Here is a 25858-nt window from a genome sequence, read left to right as displayed (position 1 = left end):
GGGTGTGTATGATATATGGCTGGGCAGAACCTGTGCATCACGTGGTGAACAGGTAGAGAAAGACTAGACTTACTGCCTTTTAATGGTGTTACAAACTGAAATGACAAATCCCTCCGATACCAAGAAAATGGCCAATCTGGCAACCGAACAGGGAAAACAAAAACACCCTGATGGTGTTGTGTGCTCATAGCTCCTGATGGTGTTGTGTTCTCATAGCTCCTGATGGTGTTGTGCTCATTGCTCCTGATGGTGTTGTGTTCTCATAGCTCCTGATGGTGTTGTGTTCTCATAGCTCCTCATGGTGTTGTGTTCTCGGCTCCTGATGGTGTTGTGTTCTCATAGCTCTTGATGGTGTTGTGTTCTCATAGCTCCTGATGGTGTTGTGTTCTCATAGCTCCTGATGGTGTCGTGTTCTCGGCTCCTGATGGTGTTGTATATATGCCTGCCTATTCAGAAGTATGGTCATACCTACTTGAGATGCTATTGTGCCAGACATGAATTGAGGATCCTTGGTGTCCAAAGTGCTCACTGTGCTGTTGAAGTGTACATTTGCTGTACGGAATGCAGGCCAGATACTTTCCATCAAGCAGAGGAATCACAATCCAGCACAAGGCTGGGAACAGTGCCTGCCAGTAAGAGAGAAACATTTTCCTGAATTTATGCGGCTGACATTGGGAAGTACATGAAGACAAGCCAGGTCATGTACTCCTTACATGGGCACATAAAATATGTTCCATCAGCTCCTCTGTGATCATCTTCCCTCCTGCAGTACAGCCTCTCTCAGGTGCAGGCAGAAAGGGGAGAGGCTACCCTGCAGGTTAATATGAGGCTGTGCTGTATATTTACCCACCCTGCAGGTTAATATGAGGCCATGATGTATATTTACCCGCCCTGCAGGGCTTCAGAAGGTTAATATGAGGCCATGCTGTATATTTACCCGCCCTGCAGGGCTTCAGAAGGTTACTATGAGGCCATGCTGTATATTTACCCGCCCTGCAGGGCTTCAGAAGGTTAATATGAGGCCATGCTATATATTTACCCGCCCTGCAGGGCTTCAGAAGGTTAATATGAGACCATGCTGTATATTTACCCGCCCTGCAGGGCTTCAGAAGGTTACTATGAGGCCATGCTGTATATTTACCCGCCCTGCAGGGCTTCAGAAGGTTAATATGAGGCCATGCTGTATATTTACCCGCCCTGCAGGGCTTCAGAAGGTTAATATGAGGCCATGCTGTATATTTACCCGCCCTGCAGGGCTTCAGAAGGTTAATATGAGGCCATGCTGTATATTTACCCGCCCTGCAGGGCTTCAGAAGGTTAATATGAGGCCATGCTGTATATTTACCCGCCCTGCAGGGCTTCAGAAGGTTGCTATGAGGCCATGCTGTATATTTACCCCACTTGTAACCTAAACCTTCCAATGTGGGCTTTCTGACCCTTGAGCTGAAACGGACCTGTTGCAGTGTGTGTGGGAGGCGCTAGAGTTGTGCATCGCACAGCTGTGTGACCAAGTGCTGGTGATGATGATGATAATATTGCGCTTGTGTAAAATTACCAGCCCCCATAAAAAATAAATAATAAATAATAATAATAATAATAATAATAATAATTCAGGATCTTTGATTGAGTTTCTTGTAATCCAATCACAAAAACTGCATGTTTAATTGGACGTTGTGTGACTTTGTTTTCTGTAAAAATGGTAACATCCAGAGATTGCATTACATTCTCACAGGTACAATAGCCTTTTTGGATCATTATATTTCAAGGTATTGTTTACACAGATAATTTAAATACATTGTTTACATATGCTGTTGCTTCAAAATACACAGGTTACGATTAAATCTGAGTGACTGACTGAAATTCTCCTCTGATTATTTCCATCTGTAATAATTGTAGGATAAGAAATGAAAACATCAACACGTTAAATATTTCACACTGGTATTAATGCGCTGTTCATAGCGTGCTCGACCTGGAGAAAAGGCGTGGACTCACAATCACGAAGCGAGTCAACAGGAAAGGAGACGCAGCCTTGTCTTTGCACGTTCATTTTAAAAGGAAATTCAAATGCCCTGTCTATTTCGTCCACAATTTTATCTGCGCCTAATTCCCAGAGTCCAGGGCCTGATCCCTGGGCTCTCTGCAGCTGGTCCTCACACCGTGCCGCCCGTCTCTCCGAGCTCGCCTTCATGTACTTCCTGGAGAACTCCTCGCTCTCCTCCGCCAGCAGGGCCTCGTACGTGTCCTTGTAGTGAGCTTCAGCTGATCTGAGGCAGGAGTACCAGTGCTGGTACAGGAAATAAAACAGTCCCGCTATCTGCAGGAGAGGGAGGAATCGGGAGAGAAATAATTTAGAATTCGGCGGTCTGTTTCACAAAGCAAGATTATGAAAGTTAAACCTGGAACTGCTCTTTTTACTTCGGTCCACGTTCCAGATTTGTGGGGGTCTGGGTTTTAGTCAGTGCAGTTATCCAGCTAATCCTGCTTTGTGGAACAGGCCCCTACATTTAAAAAAAAATCAACTTTATCCTTTGTAATGACAAATAAATATGGCTAATTCAGCCCTAATTGTCTTCTTTCTTTTCTTTTTTTTTGCTTTTTGCTTTTTTTGGTATTCTCTATAAATACCAGACAAACAGGCGTGCGGTTAGCATGTTAGAATTTGGGTTTGAAGCTGATATAGAAGGATTTCTGAATTCCTGATTTTAGCCAAGCAGCGTGTTAAAGAGACAAATCAAAGACACATTTGAAACTATTTAAGGAAATTCTGAAGTGTGAAGGCTGCAGGTTTCTATAAAGAAACGGGGCTGACGTTGATTCATACCTTGGATCGCAGAATGCCGGACAGCGGTGGCTCCACAGTGCTCATTTCACTCTCACATTCACGGTACAATGCACAGGCCAGATACTTTCCATCGATCAGAAGAATCACAACCCAGCAGAATGCTGGATATCCTGTCCTGATGCATGAGAGAAAAAAGTCGTGTTTACCAACTGTAGCATTAGCCTTCTTGGATTTCCCCCCCCAGCTGCAGTATCTTCTGCATCCTTTTTTCACAAAGCTACTACCCTGCTGAAGGGACAAGGCAATCCCAATGAAGGCCGCAGCTGGTACTGTGAAGTACATGAAGATAAACCAGTTCATGTACTTGTTACACTGGCAGATAAAACATGACTGCATCGTCAGCTCTGTAATCTGAAGCAGAATCACCACACTGATGCCCTGGACTAAATAGATGATCTTCATGTTTTGTTTTAAGAAGGACCAATCCATCTCTGTATTTTTTCTTTTAATCCGCTCTTTTCGGCTGATGACCTGTGTCTCTAACTGTTTGCCAGCTTAATGCCCATAAATTGTTCTGTGCCTTTTCTGTGGTGTTTTGTTCCTATTTAGAAGACATGTGGGAACAAAACTTGCAGTGCTTGCTATTTTCCGTTCGGTGGTATGGATCTTGCTGAAATGTGCTTATGTATGGTTGAAAATGTGGTTTGGATTACATTACATTGCATTGCATTATTGGCATTTGGCAGACACTCCAATCCAGAGCGACGTACAGTTGATTAGACTAAGCAGGAGACAATCCTCCCCTGGAGCAATGCAGGGTTAAGGGCCTTGCTCAAGGGCCCAACGGCTGTGCGGATCTTATTGTGGCTACACCGGGATTAGAACCACCGACCTTGCGTGTCCCAGTCATTTACCTTAACCACTACGCTACAGGCTTATAGTCCATGTACATAATATAACGTTGTGATGAGGCAGCCTGCTCTCTGTTTGACTGGAGGAGCACGGTCTGTTTCTCTCCTCCGCAGCGGACATGAAAAGGAATTTCATCAGGCAACTGTGGGCCCCACGGTGGGTCTCTTCTCTACAGGAATCTAAAGGTGTGCCGGAGTTTATTTACCTTCTGAAGAAACCGTAAAGAGTGGGAGAGCCAGCGCAGCCACCGGTTTTACGTTTGAATGCAATCTGTGACATTCTATTGAAATCAATATATAGATACTGGTTGTTGAGGCCTGCCAGTTTTTTACATTTTTACAAGCAGTTCCAGTTTCAGACAGAGAGCTGGTCTATGGTTTAGATATCTTGCCTGAAAGTAGAGGTGACTACTGGCTGCGTTTAACCCTAATTTCCAAAAAAATGTCACCTCTGTTGTTAGAAGCAAATGTAAACTTTTAATTGCCATCTATGCTGGCCCGTTAAAACATTTCCTTCTGATGGCTGTCTTCCCATAAGAAAGCAATATGCTTTTGACTTGTCTCTGGGAATTTTTTTTCTCTTAGATGTCACTATCACCAATTTCTGAATGAAAATGTGGGGTTTTTGGTGAGGATTTTCTGTGATTATGTGGATAATTAACCTGCATGTTACACATGAAAACCCTGAAAGACATATGGTGACATCCCAGTGGCATAGTGGGGCAATCCACCCACTAAAATGCACATTGTGTGTGTGTGTGTGTGTGTGTGTGTGTTTCCTTGCCTCTCTCTCTGATTTCCCTTCCCCTTTCTTCCCCACATTTCCCCTTTCTTGGTTATTCTCTCTGCGTTGTTTTCTTGCTCCCTCCTCCTCTTGCTGTGGCCTTCAGTGCAGTGTAAGCTGCTCACATTCTCACTTCATCTCCATCCTTTCCTCTCTGTCCCGTTTGCTGTTTCCTCTATTGTAAATGCAGCCTGTGCCGCCATTGTGGCTCCAAGGTAATGTCTGCTGGAGCCAGATTGAGAGAGGTGCCCATCATAGTTTCAGTTTCTTGGTGCATATGTGGGTGTGTTTGTAGTGTGTGTGTGTGTGTGTGTATTTGTATGTAGTGTGTGTATGTGCTTATAGTGTGTGTGTCTGTGTGTTTGTTTGTAGTGTGTGTGTGTGTGTGTGTGTGTTTGTATGTTGTGTGTGTGTGTGCTTATAGTGTGTGTGTGTGTGTTTGTAGTGTGTGTGTGTGTGTATGTGTGTGAGTGTGTGCTTATAGTGTGTGTGTGTTTGTATGTAGTGTGTGTGTGTGTTTGTTTGTAGTGTGTGTGTGTTTGTATGTAGTGTGTGTGTGTGTGCGTGTGTGTGCGTGTGTGTGCATATGCTTGTGATTGTCCTGTGGAAAGCTGCAGTTCAGCAGAGCAGTTCCCCTGATGAACCATTTCTCTTTTGAATCAACGTGGATGTAGGAGGGCCAGACTGGACTGCAGGGTTGTGCAAATGGGACGCCAGATTCCACAGCACATCAGTCAGCGGTATTCCCAGCACTGGAGCTGACCTGGGAGCAAACACACACAGCCAGCGGTCCGTCAGCGACATCGCACCAGGAGCGGAAATGTGGAACTGAGTCTCTCCTGTGACCAGAATAACAGAATATTCCAAAACATATCGTGGAAGAACACAGCTGGGAAAAACATATTTTACATTAATAAAGATGCCATCACACCTCCCTCAGAAGCTTTGATTGGTCGTTAGAAACTGACCTGGAACCCATTAATCTGGCAGCTGTGTTTCCAGTGGGGGAGACTTGAGAGATGCACTCAAATAAAAGGGTTTCCCTCCATGGTCAGATTGTTTGCTGCGATAGTTTTAACGGCTACCGTGAAATATCCATGGCTAATGTAGCACGGACAAACGCATGTATGCATTCGCACACACGCACGTACAAGAACACAGATTCACATACACATTCACACAGAGGAATGTGATGTGCAATCCTCATACGATAAGATCCATGCATGAGTAGCTCATCAAACTTATCAAACTCAACCCCCCCATACAGTAACAACATCATACTTCCCCTTTACCTCCTGAAGATATATTTATATTTAGGGGAACAGGTCATTGAACGTTTATTTTATTTTATTTTGCCTGAAGTAACTTGAAATACTGCAGATTGGCCAGCAGGTGGCACTACAGTACATAACAAAATGCTGACACGCTTTTGTCCATTTTTCAACCAAGTTCCACAATTTGTTGTGGTTTGAAGGCGTTTGTTGCTGCTATTCCTCTCGACCATTAGAAGTCTGAAATTACCTATTGTACCTTTAAGTCACTGAGCTAAAGATACACCCATGATAATTCCCAGAGGGCGATGGGTTTTATTTCTACCAATTACCCCTGGCTTAATTAGTGAATAACTGTGCAAATCAATGTCTCTAAATTGACACCAGGCAAATGTTTAATATAGGGCACACTGTAGTGTAGTGGTTAAGGTACATGACTGGGACCCACATGGTCGATGGTTTGATCCCTGGTTTAGCCACAATAAGATCCACATAGCCGTTGGTCCCTTGAGCAAGGCCCTTAACTCTACATTGCTCCAGGGATGATTGTCTTAGTCTGAAATCAACTGTAAGTCGTTTTGGATAAAAGCTCCAGCCAAATTACTTTTGGGGCCACACAAACAGAATTTGGCCTACAGAGCTCATCCATGGCAAAAGCTAAATATAGCAAATCACACTAATGTGTGAGTAATTAAATACTTAAGAGTTGGCAAGAAAACGTGTATGGTTTTTGTTGTCTGCCGTTGTTCAACGCCAACCATAGACTGAACTACAGTACGAAACTACAATCCCCATAAATCCCCTGCACTTCATTCTCAGTTCCAATTTGTGCAAGTGAAGCTGGGAAACTGGAGGACCGAAGGCCCCCGACAATCCAAACATTGTTCCAAAGGTCAAGAATTCAATAAATGTTTTCTGTGCCCAAGCAGCTGTGTCATTTCATACAGTGAGTGTTTGGAAAAAACCAAGCATTCATTTTTCTTCAAGCAGTTTAGCCGTCTGGTCCAAAGGTCAGTGTTTTCACTGAGATAAAATGCGTTCTCCGGGCCACGAGGGCGATTGCTGTTTGTCCTGTTGAGTCAACCTCTCATCTTCCATCATGTCTCACTCTTCCTCCTCCTCCATCTTCTTTCCTTTCTCTCCCCGCATCTCTCTCTCTTTCCCTCCGAGGAGTGATAGCCGCCGCACTCGTTCATTTCTTGACGTTCTTCCAATCGTCTGTCGCTCTGTCCCACGAAGATGCGCAAAACAGAAATGTCCAGAATCTTCTGTAACAGACCTTACTTTGCCACTATTGCCCTATCGCTGACTCCACTGTATGCCCTGCTACTAACGCTCCTCAGGAGGAATAAAATGGTGGTGTAGACACCGTCCTCAACCTAACGTCGTCAGATGCATTACATTACATTACATTACATTACGTTACATTACATTACATTACGTGGCATTCAGCAGACACTCTTATCCAGCTCTTATCTTGTGCAAATCAAACACAAGTGTGAGTGCTAAGAGGACCTGAGAGGACAGTACAGTTCCCAGTCCTAGTGTAAACATACAGATAATCAGAACACTTGAAGAGTACAATCAACTTCCAAACTAGCATACCACAGTTGGCAGCTAGAATACAAAAATACAACAGCCAATAAAAAACAACAATATCTATACAAGTAACAATATCTATACAATCTATACATTAATGCCTAAGGCTAATCATGGTGGTGAGTTGGGGAGGGAAAGGTGTAGCCTGAAGAGATGAGTCTTCAGTCTGCACTTGAAGGAGTGCAGACTGAAGTGCAGTCTGCACTTGAAGGAGTGCAGACTGCACTTCTGGCACCAACAATCCACGGACACTTAAGTCACTTAGATCACATTACTTCCCCATTTTGGTGTTTGGCCATAACAACTGAACGTCTTGACCATGTACGTTGTTGCCACACGATTTGGCTGATTTGATATTTGCTTTGATGAGATTGTGTACAAAAAAAATAAATAAAATAAAATAAACAAGAGCTGGTGTACGGGTCTACCTAATAAAGAGGTCACAAGGGGTATGATCCACAGCCAATCCGCAGCCTCTTCCAAACAGCACCTTCCCTCCCACTTAATTTGTTTAAATTGCATTCCACATGTGGGCATTCCAAAGGAAGTTTTTTTTTTTTTTTTACACATTGCAACTTACATATGGCCTTACCTGGCAGATCCTGGCCAACCAATTGAATGGTGTAATGCAGTCAAACGTCTGTGCAGAGACTAGAAACCTCAAATTCATTAATTCATTCATTCATTATCCTAATGCGCTTATCCTGAACTGGGTCACAGGGGGGCTGGAGCCTATCCCAGCATACATTGGGCGAAAGGCAGGAATACACCCTGGACAGGTCGCCAGTCCATCGCAGGGCACACACACCATTCACTCACACACCATTCACTCACACACTCATGCCTACGGGCAATTTAGACTCTCCAATCAGCCTAACCTGCATGTCTTTGGACTGTGGGAGGAAACCGGAGTACCCGGAGGAAACATGCAAACTCCACACAGAGAGGGATTCAAACCCAGGACCTCCATGCCGGCAGAAACCTCAAATTTCATTTCTTTTAACAATGCCTCTTCTTCTTCTTCTTCATTTTTTTGTTTTTATCTTCCGTGCTCCCCCCGCTGGCCATAAACATCCCACAACCTTTTCCAGAAACTGGGCCAGAGGGGCGTGCTTCCAGATTTGATATTTTTTAATTGACGCACCGGCGGTTCCGGGGGAACGCGCCTCCAGCCGTGTTTTTTCGCCGGGTGCATCAGCGTTCCATTTCCTGCAGCTTTCAAGAGCACTCTCCGTCCCGGAGGAGCCCACTAACGCCAGCATCCAATCTCGCGTGTGTCTGCATCCTCACAGAGGCGCAGGGGGGGGGGGAGTAATCTGTTATGTTCATTTCACTGTGAACAGCGATGAGTCCTCCAGCTGTGTGAGTGGTCACGGACGGGGACCTGAATGTTTTGAACACGCAGTAAACAGGCACTCCAATTTCACCTGGGTGCAGGTGAACAGGCACTCCACTTTCACCTGGGTGCAGGTAAACAGGCACTCCACTTTCACCTGGGTGCAGGTAAACAGGCACTCCACTTTCACCTGGGTGCAGGTAAACAGGCACTCCACTTTCACCTGGGTGCAGGTAAACAGGCACTCCACTTTCACCTTTCACCTGAGTAAAGGTAATTGTTTATTGTTTATTTGGATCGGATCCCCATTCACTCTTGTCAAGGCAAGTGCTACTCTTCCTGGGGTCCTGGTAAGAAGCATACATACATATATATTTACATACACATACCCATATACATAAACACATACACCTGCTCTCATGTTCAGATATACATACATACAAATATAATAACTGCAATAATCCATTATCCTATATTAAAACAGTAAGATGCTGTAAACATAATTACCTTCCAGTGCTTACAATAATAATTTTAAACCTGCCTCATTAACAGAACCATTTCAAATATCAGATATGAATCAGCTAGTAACACAATCAGGAAATACCCAAAGACTCAAACGGTGCATCTTAAAATATTATTTATGGGTGTCACGCCATCAGTTTTATTATATCAAACAACATGAGTGCTATGGTATCTGTCTTTATGGGTGTGACAACATCAGTTTTATGGGTGGCAAGGCATCAGTCTTTATGATATCAGACTTTATGGGTGTTACAGTATCAATTTTCTGTTATCAGTGTCGATGCTTTTCCGGGGGGGGTGGGGAGGCGGGGGTCACAAGGTTAGCAAATGACTTTGCTGAATGGCTGCATGTGCAACATCAGTTTAATTGGTTCTGATTTTCTTGGGTGTGAATTAGCTGATTTTGGAAAGTGAAACACCAACAGATCCTGACCATCTGCTTTCCATAGAAAATCCTGGCCACTTTCGGTCCTCATTATGCTGTTCCTACAGTGACTTTGACGTAGAATAAGAAAGGTTCACACATTCAGAGCAATATAAGCAATGTAGTAAAAACTGACATTTTTCACCACATACAAAAAATGTGACGTAGTTTCAATCCCAACAAACTGCACTTTGTCCTTACCAGTCAATGAAAAATGAAAATTTAGTTTGCTTATTTGTTTCCCATCTGATTAACAAATGTTGAGCCAAATGTTAGGAGAAAAAATAAAACAAACCACTGACTACCTTTTGTTGAATAACTTTTTTTGTTATTACTTGTAGGGGACATTTATGACCTACTTTTCTTGAATTAATCAGTTCTTCAGTTTGTCAACAGCCATTGAGTAACTGTGTTTTGGTCTGACACATCAAATGGCAAAAACAAGATGCACGCTTTTCTTTCGGGAGTTGAGGCTGTTTTTGAAAGGTGGGAAATGCCAGTTCAGTCACCAGCTTCATCACAAACCTCAGTGAATTAAGAGCTGAATTGGATAACAACAAACATTAACACAACAGGTATTCCAAGACCGGGAATGACAAATGGTGAAGAGATGAAAAATCACTCCTCATACAAATAGCACAAGAAAATAATTAAGCTTTACCTTCCCTCCCGTTGCTATATTATCGTTTTATTTAAAATTGTGAAAAGTATTCGGTCGTATTATGTCACTCTGAACGAGTGAGTCTTTCACAAGCGCTGGCCTGAAGAATGGCAGAGGGAGGCGATGACAAAACCCCTGACTGACGTCGCGCATCGCCAGGAAACAGAGACCAGAAGAGGAGTTCAAAAGATATTAAGCGATTAGGCGCAGTCCTTCAAAACATATAAAAAATTCAGATGTTTTCCATAGTTACACACCACCCATCAGGGAACAGTAAAAACAGAGGGAATTACATCAGAGAGAGAGAGGGAGAGAGAGTGCGATAGAAGGAGAGAGAGAGAGATGGAGAGGGAGGAAAAATTCTTGAAGTATGAGAAAATATTACAGCTCCCCTCCCCTTTATTTCACTTTCTGTCCCACTCTGTTCTCTCTCTCTCTCCCTCTGTTCTCTCTCTCTCTCCCTCTGTTCTCTCTCTCTCTCTCCCTCCCTCTTCTTCACTCTCTCAGTCAATCAGAGCCAAAGCACACAGACAGCAGCAGACACACGGACAGACGTGGACAGACGTGGACAGCCAGGACAGAAGTCACATCTTCATTTCCAGGTATGACTCCTCTTCCTTCCAGAATATTAAAAAATATTAATATGCAGAAATATAAATGACTTAAAGTGATGATGTGAGAAGCAAACAGAAAGTGTAACCACTTAAACATTTGTTCCAGATAGTTTAAAAATAATTTTGACCTCTTTAAAACAAACTATCTGCATATGACCGGTAGCTTTAGTTTATACCAGATTTCCTTTATAAATTCACAGGCATCTGCAGAACTGTTTCACACATTTGACCTGTCTCTAAAGAGTTTAAGAGATTTATTAGAGAAAGAGAGAGAGACAGACAGAGAGACACAGAGAGCGAGAGAGAGAGAGAGAGAGAGAGAGAGAGAGAGAGAGAGAGAGAGAGAGAGAGAGAGAGAGAGAGAGATCAGCATTCACCTGTTTGATGGTTTGGGTCAGAAACAGATACGCTCTGTAAGGGCACTACCTGCTGATAATTTAGTGTGCGCATGATGATGGTTTGGGTCAGAAACACAGATTGATGGTTTGGGTCAGAAACACAGATTGATGGTTTGGGTCAGAAACACAGATTGATGGTTTGGGTCAGAAACACAGATTGATGGTTTGGGTCAGAAACACAGATTGATGGTTTGGGTCAGAAACACAGATTGCTGGTTTGGGTCAGAAACACAGATTGCTGGTTTGGGTCAGAAACACAGATTGATGGTTTGGGTCAGAAACACAGATTGCTGGTTTGGGTCAGAAACACAGATTGATGGTTTGGGTCAGAAACACAGATTGATGGTTTGGGTCAGAAACACAGATTGATGGTTTGGGTCAGAAACACAGATTGATGGTTTGGGTCAGAAACACAGATTGCTGGTTTGGGTCAGAAACACAGATTGATGGTTTGGGTCAGAAACACAGATTGATGGTTTGGGTCAGAAACACAGATTGATGGTTTGGGTCAGAAACACAGATTGCTGGTTTGGGTCAGAAACACAGATTGATGGTTTGGGTCAGAAACACAGATTGATGGTTTAGATCAGAAACACAAGCCTGGCTTCTGGTCGGGTCACAGATCTGAGACCTTTCAGACACTATTTCATTACTCAATTTTTCTGATTTAAACGGTAAAATATAATATTTTACCCTCATTATTATATTGATGAAAATATCATATTTTAAATATTAACATAGAAATAATAACAAATAATAACAATAAAAACAATCACATTGTTACCTTATTATTAGGGCATTAACAATAGTATTTGTAGTATTAGTATTATTAATAATAATTAATAATTTCTTCTTCCTATTATTATTATTATTATTATTATAAGTAGTAGTAGTATTACTGTTATTGTTGCTTTCTAGTAATTCACCTCCCGTAGTAATTTGTCTCGTGCGTGTCCCCTGTGAGTTCCTCTGGAGAGCGCTGGCTGTTTGGCTCGCGGCGGTCGAAGAGTGCGAGGAGGAGATTATAAAAGCGTACGCGCGGAGACGCCTGGTGTCCGAGGGAAAGCCCTCCGGACGCCGCCGGCCACTGGGCCGCGAGTCCCGCCCAGTTCCACACGCACACGCACACGCACACGCACACGCACACGGCCGCGTGCGACCCCAGCTGCTCCTTACGCTCTTTACAAACTCCTCCCGTTCAACACCGTCACATCCCTCACATTACATCACCGGCATTTGGCAGACGCTCTTATCCAGAGCGACGTACAGTCGATTAGATTAAGCAGGAGACAATCCTCCCCTGGAGCAATGCAGGGTTAAGGGCCTTGCTCAAGGGCCCAACGGCTGTGCAGATCTTATTGTGCCTACACCAGGGATCAAGCCACCGACCTTGTGTGTCCCAGTTATTTACCCTAACCACTACGCTACAGGCCGACCAAACAGTGTTGTGGTTTGAAGGCGTTTGTTGCTGCTATTCCTCTCTTGACCATTAGAAGTCCGAAATTACCTATCGTACCTTTAAAGCTCAGATTCGGACAGTTTTTTGTTCAAATGCCCGAGCTGCTCCCGTGGACTGTGGTGCACAGCAGACTGAGATGTGTTTAGAACACTCGGGGTGGGTTAACAGCAACGTACCACCTTTTGGTTTTTCAGTTGGACTTTGATATCATTAAACTGATATCATTAAACTGATACCGTAAAGAAAATGTCAGATGCACTGTTTGAGTCTTTGGGTATTCCTTAAATAATCCATCACTGCTAGTCCTCTGCATCTGCATCCATGCAGACAAAACTTTTCGATGATGAACGGCTGAACTCTATTATTGTTCCGAGTGGGTTTGCCAGCATTGTGGTTTAAACATGAGGTCGGAAACCCCCTTTCTGATCGTCGTTCAGCGGGTCCAGATGGTTGGATGATGGGTGTTGGACCATGTGAACTTCAATTGCCAGATTTAGAACTTATCGTAAACGGACGCCACCCACATGCACGGAGGAGCAGCTTGAGAATTTGGGGGGGAGGACAGCGGTGATTGACAAAATGTGTTACTCAGACCAGACATTTACTCTGTCCACAAGCTGGACCCGTACAATTAATTGGAAAACCGCCCTGCTGAAAAAGACTCAAGCTAGGTTTTGAAACAGCTTAGTAGCTGACCAGTTCAGACCAGCTTGATACTTTTGATCAGCTCAAGCTACGTATGTTTTTAAAACAGCTGGTAGACGGTAATTCCAGGCCAATCGCAGCTGGATTCTGTCCACCAGGGTGGACATTCCGGTTCAAAAACTGGGCGCATCTGGCCCACCCGGGAGTGCAGCCAGAGCAACGTGGAAGCCAGCATTCTACAGCGAAACATGGGGGACACTTTGGCCCTACAGACGGAGGAGATCTGAGACACATCGCACAGACCAAGCAGGTGAGGCGGGGTAAGGCGGTAAGGGTCGGAGCTCAGGTGGGAGAACAGAGCCCTGCAGGGGAACCCTGGACCCGACAGTAGCTTCGGCAGCTGAGCGGTTTTGGCACCGGGCAGCACCCCCATTAAAGAACTCATTGTGCGGGGGGGAGTAAGAGTCCCAAGAGCTCTTTATTAATATGCACATGTGAATGTGCACCTTCGACCTCTCAACTTTGACCTCTGAACTTGGAGGTTGTCAATTTTGGTGCTACCACAGAAAAAAATACACTCACATATTTCCTGCTACCAGGTCCATGCACAGTATTGTTCTGGGTTTTGTTCCTAAATACTGCAAAATTAAAACATCTCCACAGACCATCTGTCATGTGACATTTGAGGATCCCTGCTTTAGTGTGTGAGGGGACACAGGGATCTCTCACTTCCTCTTCTTTTTGTCTGTCACTCTTTCAGGAACGTCCCAGTTCAGTCCGCATTTCAGGGAACGGGAACGCCAATTTTCTTCCTCGCTGCCCTTCACCATTCCAGATTCCCCCTCCTCTCCTCTACCTCTAATCCTGCTCTTCTTTATTTACAACAGGAACATTTGCCGCCTTTTCCCCAAACACTCAGAAACACACATACAGAAAGTAAGGCGGGCACCTCCCCTTTAAGAACACTTCATTGAAGAACACTCCCCTTTAAAAACACTTTCCTTTTGTCTCCTTCTTCTGTTTACAGGCCCCGACCACAGCCATTTTCACCCCTACCAATCAGAGGTGACCAGGCTCCATCTGCTGCCTCTCCCTCCCCATTAAACATGTGCCCCTTCCTAGCCCTCCCTCTCCTGTTCCTTCTCCTTCCCTGCCCCGCCCTCCTGAACCAACCCACAGGAACCAGGCCCCCGTGGGCCCACACCCCTCCAGAGTCCTCAGAGGCAGCCCCAAACCAGTCCCCGGATCCTGCCCTCGTCCTCCCCTCCTCCAGCAAGCACCTCAATCCCAGAGCTGCCAGGGACGTAGACCCCGACCCCGACCCCGCCCAGCCGCCGATCAAAGTCCTGCTCACCGAAACCTGCGTGCAGAGAGACGCGTCCGCTGAGGGGGAAGGGGAGGGCCTGACCCTGGACCTGGAGCCGGGGTCGCCCCTGGTGGTGACCCACCGCATCAGCCTGGTGCCGGGGCCGGGGGCCTGCGCCGGGGGGTGCGAGGCGCTGGTCTCCGCGCTGCAGGAGCGGATGGAGCGGCTGGAGAGGGAGGTGTCCGCGCTGCGGGAGAAATGCGGGGGCACAGAGGGGGGCTGCTGCACCTCACAGCAGAGCACCGGTACGACCGGCTGACCGACTCACCAATTCATTTACCGGTACACTGAATCATTTATCAACCGGCTGACTGATTCATTTACCGGTACACTGAATCATTTATCAACCGGCTGACTGATTCATTTACCGGTACACTGAATCATTTATCAACCGGCTGACTGATTCATTTACCGGTACACTGAATCATTTATCAACTGGCTGACTGATTCATTTACCGGTACACAAAATACTTTATCAACTGACTGACTGATTAATTTACGGATAAATTAAATAATTTATCAACCGGCTGACTGATTCATTTACAGATACACTAAATAATTTATCAACTGGCAGACTGATTAATTTACCGATACACTAAATAATTGATCAACTGGCTGACTGATTCATTTACTGATAAACTAAATAATCTATGAACTGGCTAACTGATTCATTTACGCATACACAAAATAATTTATCAACTGGCTGACTGATTCATTTTGTCACTACATCTGTATTACATTATGTACACTTGCATTCTGTATACTTGCAGACTAGATCTTCCAGTTCTACTAGCACACTTCCTAATTTGCAAGAGCACAAGTATGCTTCAATTTTCAATGTTCAATTTGGAACACACTTGATGATGTAGACACAGTATCAGAATACTTCAAATAGCTACAGCTCAATTAGTCTAGCAACATTAAACATTACATAAACTACAAATATTATGGTACAGTGCATCGCATTATTGACAATAAACAAGCATTGTTTTAATTGTTTCATACATTGTCATTGTGAATCTACTTGTAATTGTGTGTGAACCATCAATAAAGGTGATAGTATATTTGGCCCAGTTTTCCCAGATAAACTTTACTATGGAGCCGGTAGTTGCCACAGTAAGTTTATGGTGCTTTACATTCTTATGTGTCAGTGTCAGAAGAAATCAGTCCCCAATGATGGTGAAACTCTGATCTCAACTGGGGATATTATCGGAAGGTAGAGGGAACAATTTAAGGAACTCGACAGGAGCTGGACATGTCGGGAGAGTCAGAGCCGATCGGGAGCATCAGAGTCGGGAGGATCGGAACCCATCTTTGTGGCAGAAGACACTGAAGTAGTCCGAGAGCTCCTCATGGCAGGTCCTGGAAAAAGGTGGCTTGTCCCCTTCAAGTGAGGGGGGAACAACTGCCCCAGGTAGAGGAGTAGCTCTGGGTCTTACTCACGAGTGAGGGTGAAAGGGATCAAGCGATCGAACGACCGACCACAGGTGCTGCGGCAGATGTAATGCGGGTGTTGTGGTGGTGAAGGAGTAGCTGCGCTATAAGGCCAAACTTTTTGGGGTTTTTCATTCCTACTCTCACCTATGGTCACAAGCTATTGCAGGGTGGCAGGGGTGGCTCTCCTTTTGATAGGGTGAGGAGCTCAGCCATCTGGGAGGACCTCAGAGTAGAGCTACCGCTGCTCCTCAGTTGAGTTGAGGCGTTTCAGGTATCTAATCAGGACGCCCCCCCCCCCCGGCATCCCTTTGGCGGTTTTCCAGACATGTAAATGGTAAATGGTTGGCATTTATATAGCGCATTTATCCAAAGCGCTGTACAATTGATGCTTCTCATTCACCCATTCATACACACACTCATACACCAACGGCAATTGGCTGGCAATTGGCCGGACCAGCTCGTCAGGAGCAAATGGGGGTTAGGTGTCTTGCTCAGGGACACTTCGACACAGCCCGGGCGGGGGATCGAACCGGCAACCCTCCGACTGCCAGACGACCGCTCTTACCGCCTGAGCCATGTCGCCCCCCTATGTCCACCTGGGAGGAGACCCTAGGCAGACCCAGTATGAGTTGGAGGGATTATATCTCCCAGCTGGCAGGGATCACCTTGGGATTCCTGGGATGAGTTGGAGGAAGTCACTGGAGTGAGGTGGGATGCTCTGCTCGCCCCGTTGCCACGGTGACCCTGACCCTGGATTAAGCAGTTGGGATGGATTGATGGAAAGGTGTAGCGGTAGTCATTGAGTATTCCCCCTCTTTCTCTTTCTGATTCTCTCTCCCTTCCTCTCCCCCTATTTTCACTCTTTCACCTTGTTTGTGTCTCACCCGTCCCTCCATTTTTGTCTCTCTCTTTCCTAGGTGCCCACTGCACCCGGCAGCCGGAGGATATGTGTCCGAATGACTGCAGCGATCAGGGCCGTTGCGATCAGGGCAAGTGCATCTGTTTCCCTGGGTTCAGTGGTCCTGACTGCAGCTCCACCACCTGCCCGTCAAACTGCAATGACCGGGGGACCTGCGTGAAGGGCCAGTGCGTGTGCGAGGATGGCTTCACAGGCTCAGATTGTTCCAGAAACTCCTGTCCCGATAACTGTAATAACAAGGGTCACTGTGTTAATGGGCAATGTCTGTGCAACACTGGATTTACAGGTATTGACTGTTCCGAAAAGTCCTGTCTCAACAACTGCAACAATAATGGCAATTGCGTGGATGGAAGTTGTGTGTGCAACAGTGGATTTACAGGGATTGACTGTTCTGAAAAGTCCTGTCTCAACAACTGCAACAATAATGGCAAGTGCGTGGATGGAAGGTGTGTGTGTACCAGTGGATTCACAGGGACTGACTGCTCTGACAAATCCTGTCCTACCAACTGCAGTTACAGGGGAAGATGTGTTAATGGACAGTGTGTGTGTGATAGTGGATTTTCTGGTACCGACTGTTCCGAAAAGTCCTGTCTCAACAACTGCAACAATAATGGCAAGTGCATTGATGGAAGTTGTGTGTGCAGCAGTGGATTCACAGGTCCGGATTGCTCTGAAAAGTCTTGTCCCAACAACTGTAGTGATAATGGGAGGTGTGTAAAGAGCAAGTGTGTGTGCAGCAGTGGATTTACAGGGATTGACTGTTCTGAAAAGTCTTGCCCCAACAAGTGCAGGAACAGAGGACGTTGTGTTGACGGTCAGTGTCTTTGCAACAGTGGATTCACAGGTCCGGATTGCTCTGAAAAGTCTTGTCCCAACAACTGTAGTGATAATGGGAGGTGTGTAAAGAGCAAGTGTGTGTGCAGCAGTGGATTTACAGGGATTGACTGTTCTGAAAAGTCTTGCCCCAACAAGTGTAGGAACAGAGGACGTTGTGTTGACGGTCAGTGTCTTTGCAACAGTGGATTCACAGGTCCGGATTGCTCTGAAAAGTCTTGTCCCAACGACTGTAGTGATAATGGGAGGTGTGTAAAGAGCAAGTGTGTGTGCAACAGTGGATTTACAGGGATTGACTGTTCTGAAAAGTCTTGCCCCAACAAGTGTAGGAACAGAGGACGTTGTGTTGACGGTCAGTGTCTTTGCAACAGTGGATTCACAGGTCTGGATTGCTCTGAAAAGTCTTGTCCCAACAACTGTAGTGATAATGGGAGGTGTGTAAAGAGCAAGTGTGTGTGCAACAATGGATTTACAGGGATTGACTGTTCCAAAAAGTCCTGTCTCAACAACTGCAACAATAATGGCAAGTGCGTGGATGGAAGGTGTGTGTGTACCAGTGGATTCACAGGGACTGATTGCTCTGACAAATCCTGTCCTACCAACTGCAGTTACAGAGGAAGATGTGTTAATGGACAGTGTGTGTGTGATAGTGGATTTTCTGGTCCCGACTGTTCCGAAAAGTCCTGTCTCAACAACTGCAACAATAATGGCAAGTGCATGGATGGAAGTTGTGTGTGCAACAGTGGATTTACAGGGATTGACTGTTCCGAAAAGTCCTGTCTCAACAACTGCAACAATAATGGCAAGTGCATGGATGGAAGTTGTGTGTGCAACAGTGGATTTACAGGGATTGACTGTTCTGAAAAGTCCTGTCTCAACAACTGCAACAATAATGGCAAGTGCGTGGATGGAAGGTGTGTGTGTACCAGTGGATTCACAGGGACTGATTGCTCTGACAAATCCTGTCCTACCAACTGCAGTTACAGAGGAAGATGTGTTAATGGACAGTGTGTGTGTGATAGTGGATTTTCTGGTCCCGACTGTTCCGAAAAGTCCTGTCTCAACAACTGCAACAATAATGGCAAGTGCATGGATGGAAGTTGTGTGTGCAACAGTGGATTTACAGGGATTGACTGTTCCGAAAAGTCCTGTCTCAACAACTGCAACAATAATGGCAAGTGCGTGGATGGAAGGTGTGTGTGTACCAGTGGATTCACAGGGACTGATTGCTCTGACAAATCCTGTCCTACCAACTGCAGTTACAGAGGAAGATGTGTTAATGGACAGTGTGTGTGTGATAGTGGATTTTCTGGTCCCGACTGTTCCGAAAAGTCCTGTCTCAACAACTGCAACAATAATGGCAAGTGCATGGATGGAAGTTGTGTGTGCAACGGTGGATTTACAGGGATTGACTGTTCCGAAAAGTCCTGTCTCAACAACTGCAACAATAATGGCAAGTGCATGGATGGAAGTTGTGTGTGCAGCAGTGGATTCACAGGTCCGGATTGCTCGGAAAAGTCTTGTCCCAACAACTGTAGTGATAATGGAAGGTGTGTAAAGAGCAAGTGTGTGTGCAACAGTGGATTTACAGGGATTGACTGTTCTGAAAAGTCTTGCCCCAACAAGTGTAGGAAAAGAGGACGTTGTGTTGACGGTCAGTGTCTTTGCAACAGTGGATTCACAGGTCCGGATTGCTCTGAAAAGTCTTGTCCCAACAACTGTAGTGATAATGGAAGGTGTGTAAAGAGCAAGTGTGTGTGCAACAGTGGATTTACAGGGATTGACTGTTCTGAAAAGTCTTGCCCCAACAAGTGTAGGAAGAGAGGACGTTGTGTTGACGGTCAGTGTCTTTGCGACAGTGGATTCACGGGTTCGGATTGCTCTGAAAAGTCTTGTCCCAACAACTGTAGTGATAATGGAAGGTGTGTAAAGAGCAAGTGTGTGTGCAACAATGGATTTACAGGGATTGACTGTTCTGAAAAGTCTTGCCCCAACAAGTGCAGGAACAGAGGACGTTGTGTTGATGGTCAGTGTCTTTGCAACAGTGGGTTTACGGGGATCGACTGCTCTGCCAAATCCTGTCCTGGCAACTGTAGTGACCAGGGCAGTTGTGAGGATGGTAAGTGTGTGTGCAATAGCGGTTTCTCTGGGCTAGATTGCTCCACCAAATCCTGCCCAAACGACTGCAGCAACCAGGGCAGGTGTGTGGATGGTAAGTGCTTGTGTGAGCCTGGATTTTCTGGACAGGACTGCTCTGCTAGATCCTGCCCCCATGACTGTAGTGACCAGGGCAGGTGTGTGGATGGGATTTGTGTGTGTGAGCCTGGATTTTTGGGAGAGGACTGCTCCACCAAATCCTGCCCCCATGACTGCACTAGCCAGGGCAGGTGCGTGAACGGCAGGTGCGTCTGTAACCATGGCTTCTCCGGCCCTGACTGCACGCAATGTGAAGAGGGTTTTACAGGAGAGGATTGCAGTACAGGTGAGTCAATCTGCAGGTGTAGTTGGCGGGAGGTTATTCAACTTGTTATTATGGGTGTTATGCATATTAAGTGATTTTTAACCAATTATGACGATGTCGCATTTTTTCTCAGCTGTGAAAAGTTGTCATTTTTTGGTTCAAAAAAGCCAGGGATTGACACTTTATAGTAGCTCCACCCCATTGGGGGAAGGCGGGTTGGGTGGGTTGATGAGCTGAGCTCTCCTGACATTGGTTGAAATGCAATGCATCTTGTGTCCTCATTGGCTGAACAGTGACCAGGCCTTCCTTCTCCTCCTCCTCCTCCTCCTCCTTTCTCTGTCTCTTGGTGAACACAGCTCTCACTGGTGTGTCCCGCCTGGGGAGCAGGGATATAACCGATTCCTCTGTCACCTTGTTCTGGACCCTGCCCCCAGTTCAGTACGATGCCTACCTAATCACCTTCACCAGCCAGGTAACCCATTTCTTTGGTGATATCATTTCCTGCTTGTGAAATAGTCTTTACACCGTGTGTCTGGAGTTAAGACAGTCTGGCCAATCAGTAGCACTAATTGTTAATTACCTCAGGCGAAAGGAAACCAGGCCCAGGACTATCCCTGCTCTATGGAGTCAAGCCATATAACTTTTTTTTCTGAGTGTGCTGTCCAGCCTCATGCCCTAATGTTTGGGCTAGGATTTCAAATTCTGTGTAAAAGGAAATTGACATTTCAGATTCTCTTGAGACACCACAGCTTTTAAACATGATTTCTAAAAAAAAAAGAGACAGGTACAATCGGTAAGATTTTAGTGTTACGATATTGTTACAAGACCATTGTACCCTTCCTATCATTGAAAAAGTCTCACTGACATGATGACTCACCCTCTGCCTGTGTTTATAGTCCTTAAATTCGGGTTTCAAAATATGCAGTTCACGGCCCGTCACTCTGTACAGAAACATTGCATAACTGTACTGCTTCAAAGTGGCCACATCCAATGGCATCAGTGCAATGATGTCTGTGCATTTACAGAGAAGGGGAAGGGATAAACAATGTTGTGGCTTGAAGTTGTTTGTTGCTGCTATTCCAAAATTACCTATTGTACCTTGAAATAGTCTTATTCTTTATTTCCTAGCGTTTTTTATTTAACTTTTATTTATTTGAAAAGTGTGAAAAGTGTGGATATCTCAAAAGTGTTTTTTTCATGTGGCATCACAATGTTTTTTGCGGTCCCCATTTGACATATACACTGCGCAATAAAGTGAGATGTTGCCCATCCAATACCTGCCTTTAAGCTGCCCAGAATGCTTCCACATTTTTCTGACACTCCACTCTGTCATCTCATTCAAACTCTGTCATTTTCACCCGGTGAGACTCCACAGTAGGCCATCGGAAGACAATACAAGCTTTACTGACTCTGTAAACACAGAGTAACGTTGACATTTTGCCAGAGTTAACATCTGAGGGCTTTTCACTCTGTTAAATGAGGGCTGGTGCTCTAACCACAACCTCTTATGAACAGTGGGTCTATTAAAGGTTTATTTATTATGGCGAAAGTAGCTCCTGAGTTTGAATTCAGATCTTTAATCACACAGCTGAGAGCTGGGGGAGTAAGAATTATAGACAACACATTGCAAGGATTCTGCAAGTGAAGCTGATGGGAGTGGCGGATAAAATAAACGCCGGCCAGTCGGCCTTGACCCGATTTCTACTTATCCCTTGGCTTCTGGTTTCAATTAATGCTGAAATATGTAAGATAGAACACAGGAACTTCTGTCATCGTTACAATGGCAATTTACTAATTTGCATTCAGACATTCGGTGACTCATACTGCTGGACAAAATTAGTAAAACATTTGTTTGATTTAAATAAATAAAATAATTCCTCCCATGTGCGAAGATCTGCAGCACCACTGACTATGCACATCTGATATGGAGGGTGAAACGTTTTTGACCACGGTAGTGATCTGCTTCTCTGATACACCTGATTGAGATGCTAAGGGCCGCAAGCCGCACGCCTGGGACCTGTTCCACAACGCAGATAACTACAGAAAAGTTAGCCAGATAACTACACACACTAAAACCCGGAACAGCTCTGTTTACTTAGGCCCATGTTCCAGATTTGGGGGGAGGTCTGGGTTTTACCCTGTGAAGTTAACCAGCTAACTCGGTAATCCTGCTTCGTAGAACAGGCCCCAGGGCCCATAAGAGTCAATCTCATCCACACGTCCTAATGCAGGCAACATGCACCAAATATAGCTAATTGTATAAAATAACCTTCAGAAGCCACCTTTCGCATGTAATGCCGAGAGCTGGCCGCTCAGCTTGCGTAGGCTTGTAAATTGCAACACCTGTGCATTCTGGGGCAATACCTGTGCATTCTGGGGCAATACCTGTGCATTCTGGGGCAATACCTGTGCATTCTGGGGCAACACCTGTGCATTCTGGGGCAACACCTGTGCATTCTGGGGCAACACCTGTGCATTCTGGGGCAATACCTGTGCATTTTCCATGCGGTGACTGGACATTGAAACCTCCAGAGCTGAACATATGTCTGCATTTGCATGCAGTGCCTGTTCACTCACATGTGTTTCTAGTCTCGGGAGAGGAGTCACATAACTTACGGATAATGCAGTCTGGATTGTTTCAAGACTTCATGAGCATGTGAAAGAATGTTAGAAGTCAAAAACATCACTCAGTGGTACAGGTGCTAAGCAACCCCCCTGCGGGCAGGCACACACACACATTTCTCCCCTAGGTGCAAAAAGGGAGCGAGACCAAGAGATAGAATGTGACACAGGGAGAGAGAGAGAGAGAAAGGGAGAGAGAGAGAAAGGGAGAGAGAGAGAGAAAGTCACTGAAGGTTACAGAGCTTCTCAGTTTGGGCTAGGGCAATCTCCAAAAGCAGAGACACAAACAACAACGGATACATTCAAGGAGGGAACTGCACAAAAAAAAGAAAGAATGAAAGAAAGAATGAAAGAGGCAAAGTCAGTTTTGTTCCATCCGATGGAGTGGGTGTGAGAAACACCGAGGGGGGGGGAGGGGCAAGAATGCTCGGAAATAGCTAGACATTATGACAATGGAGAGCTAGTGATTATGAAGAGAAAGACCCAGATGGACAGAGAGAGAGAAAGAGAGACAGTAGGAGAAAGAGGGAAGAGAGGTAGATAGAGAAAGGGAGTTAGTTCTGTCAAGAATTCAACAAGAAAAAAAGTAGCATTAATTGGAAATTGACAAGCGATTCAATCCAGGGAGACAATTTACCCAGGGGTACGAGAAATGAGATAAAACCTCAAAAATATTAATCTGGCAAGACTGAAGACGAGACGTGTGTGTGTGTGTGTGTACGTGTGTGAGTTTGTGTGTGTGTGCATGTGTGTGTGTGTGTGTGTGTGTGCGTGTGTGTTGGGATGGGGGGGAGAGGCAGATGCTTGGTGCTTGTTGCTAAGGCCAGTATAAACATGACCAAAAACATGGCTCTGGCCAGAGAGATGACATCATTACCCTGCAGATGGAACCCAGAGAGAAGGAGAGAGAAAGAAAGAGAGGGAGAAAGAGTGGGAGAATGAGTGGGAGAAAGAGAGAGAGAGGGAGAAGGAGCGGGAGAAAGAGAGGGAGAAAGAGTGGGAGAAAGGGAGATGGAGAGAAAGTCATCTGACAATTCCTCTCATTCATCTGACAATTTCAGAAGTATTTTGGGGAGGAAATGGGTCATCATTCTCAGCTCTGTATCAGTATTCAGAGATTCACTACACTGCTGGGTTGAGGGACCCCCAATCAACTTCATTCATTTATTCTTTCTTTCAGTGTAAGAAACCTTGCATAGCTTTAAAGAACATTTTCAATGGTCTAATGGAACACTGCACTCCACAGCTTGAAGGAGTTATAGGGGAAAAACAACAGCAGCATGGCAGAATAAACAGAACATACTTCTTCCGTCTCTCGAGATTACGTTGACTTCCCAGTATACCACTGCAGTTAAAAGAAAATCTTCAAGAGAGAGATTTTCACACGACCCCTTAGTGTTTTCAGATGACCCCTTACCTGAACTTACTGCAGGTTCCCCGACAGGTAGCCACATACCTCCTCTCTCCTCTCTCCCAAGTGGTCAGACAGTGTTTCGGGATTATGAACTCGATGAATGTATCTGTATCGTCATATTGTAAATTGCCCTGCTTAATGACCTAGTTTAACTATTGTATTAATGCTTGTTAGTGAACTTTGTGTAATTTGCCATTTTTGCGGGGTTTTTTGGTAATTATTTCTGCTGCTGCCTGTCTTGGCCAGGTCTCTCTTGAAAAAGAGATTTTTAATCTCAATGGGACATGACACGGTTAAATAAAGAAAAAAATCTCTCTTTCTCTTTCTCTCTCTCTTTCTCACACACACACACCCACCCACACACACACACACACACATACACAGAAAGAGGGAGATCCGAAGATAACTTCTAAAGTTGATGGTCGGCTCACCAGCTACAGCCAGACTGGACTGGCTGCCGGGCAGGAGTACAGTGCCTCCGTCAGGGGAGAGAAGGATGGGAAGATGGGCACAGAAAGCACCACAGAGGTCACGACCTGTGAGTGTGACCGGAAACTGGACCAATCAATCAAGCTCAATCAATCAATCAATTTTTATTTGTATAGCACTTTTTACAAAGGGCCTTTGTCACAAAGCAGCTTCACAGAGAAACTGGGCCCCAAGAATACGCCTAGGGCAACAGTGGCAAGGAAAAACCCCCTGGCTGACAGGCAGAAACCTTGAGCAGAACCTGACTCAGTAGGGGAACCCATCTACCGCTGGTTGACTTTGTAGAAACAATGGTTTTAAACAGAAAACCAAATGAATAAAAGTACATAAACGTCCAATTATAAAGTTAAAGCAGAGATGAGGTTGAGAGATGGCAGGAACACCAATGGGTGGCACTGTCAGGCAAGGGGACAGGCTTGGTGCTACAGCTGAATCAGCAGTAGCAGGAGGGAGTTGTAAGCTATACTGTCTGGTAGACATTTTGGCTCGGTTTTCATTACCTGTAGTTCACAACCTGTGAGTGCGACCGGAAACTGGACCATCAAGCTATACTGTCTGGCTGACATTTTGGCTTTGTTTTCCAAATAGATAGTCAGTAAAATGTTTTACAGAGTTTTGCTAAGCCCCCACCATACTGTATATACAGTTTATGAATGCATAAAATGTTTCTGCATAACTTCATTGTTTGTACATTTTTAATATTCTGTTTTGAATTTCAGTGATTCCTGGACCCAAAAACCTGCGCATTGTGAAGACATCGACCAAATCAGTAGACGTCCAATGGGAGCCTCCCCTGGCGAATATTGACAGGTACCGCCTCTCCATCGCAGCCAGTCAGAGCAAAGGAGGGGAGGAGCCGGCCACGCGGGAAATTACCCTCCCACCTGAGAGAGACTCCGCCCACATCACC

At 45.3% G+C, this 25858-nt stretch overlaps 1 protein-coding gene across 1 annotated transcript in view; it reads left to right on the top strand.

The window, feature by feature from the left end:
* The first annotated feature begins 14512 nt into the window (after nt 1-14512).
* Nucleotides 14513-25858, top strand: part of LOC133137728 (tenascin-R-like) — a 38782-nt gene continuing 27436 nt past the window's right edge. The window contains exons 1-4 of the mRNA XM_061256058.1: nt 14513-15017; nt 17127-17321; nt 20780-20895; nt 25703-25858. The exon at nt 25703-25858 is cut by the window's right edge and continues 91 nt beyond it. Of these exons, the coding sequence (XP_061112042.1) occupies nt 14513-15017; nt 17127-17321; nt 20780-20895; nt 25703-25858 (972 nt within the window). The remainder of the gene's footprint in view (nt 15018-17126; nt 17322-20779; nt 20896-25702) is intronic.

This window comes from Conger conger, chromosome 9, assembly GCF_963514075.1.
Source record: "Conger conger chromosome 9, fConCon1.1, whole genome shotgun sequence".
Classification (NCBI taxonomy): domain Eukaryota; kingdom Metazoa; phylum Chordata; class Actinopteri; order Anguilliformes; family Congridae; genus Conger; species Conger conger.
Note: the sequence above shows the minus strand (reverse complement) of the source record. Positions and strands in the feature narration are given on the sequence as shown.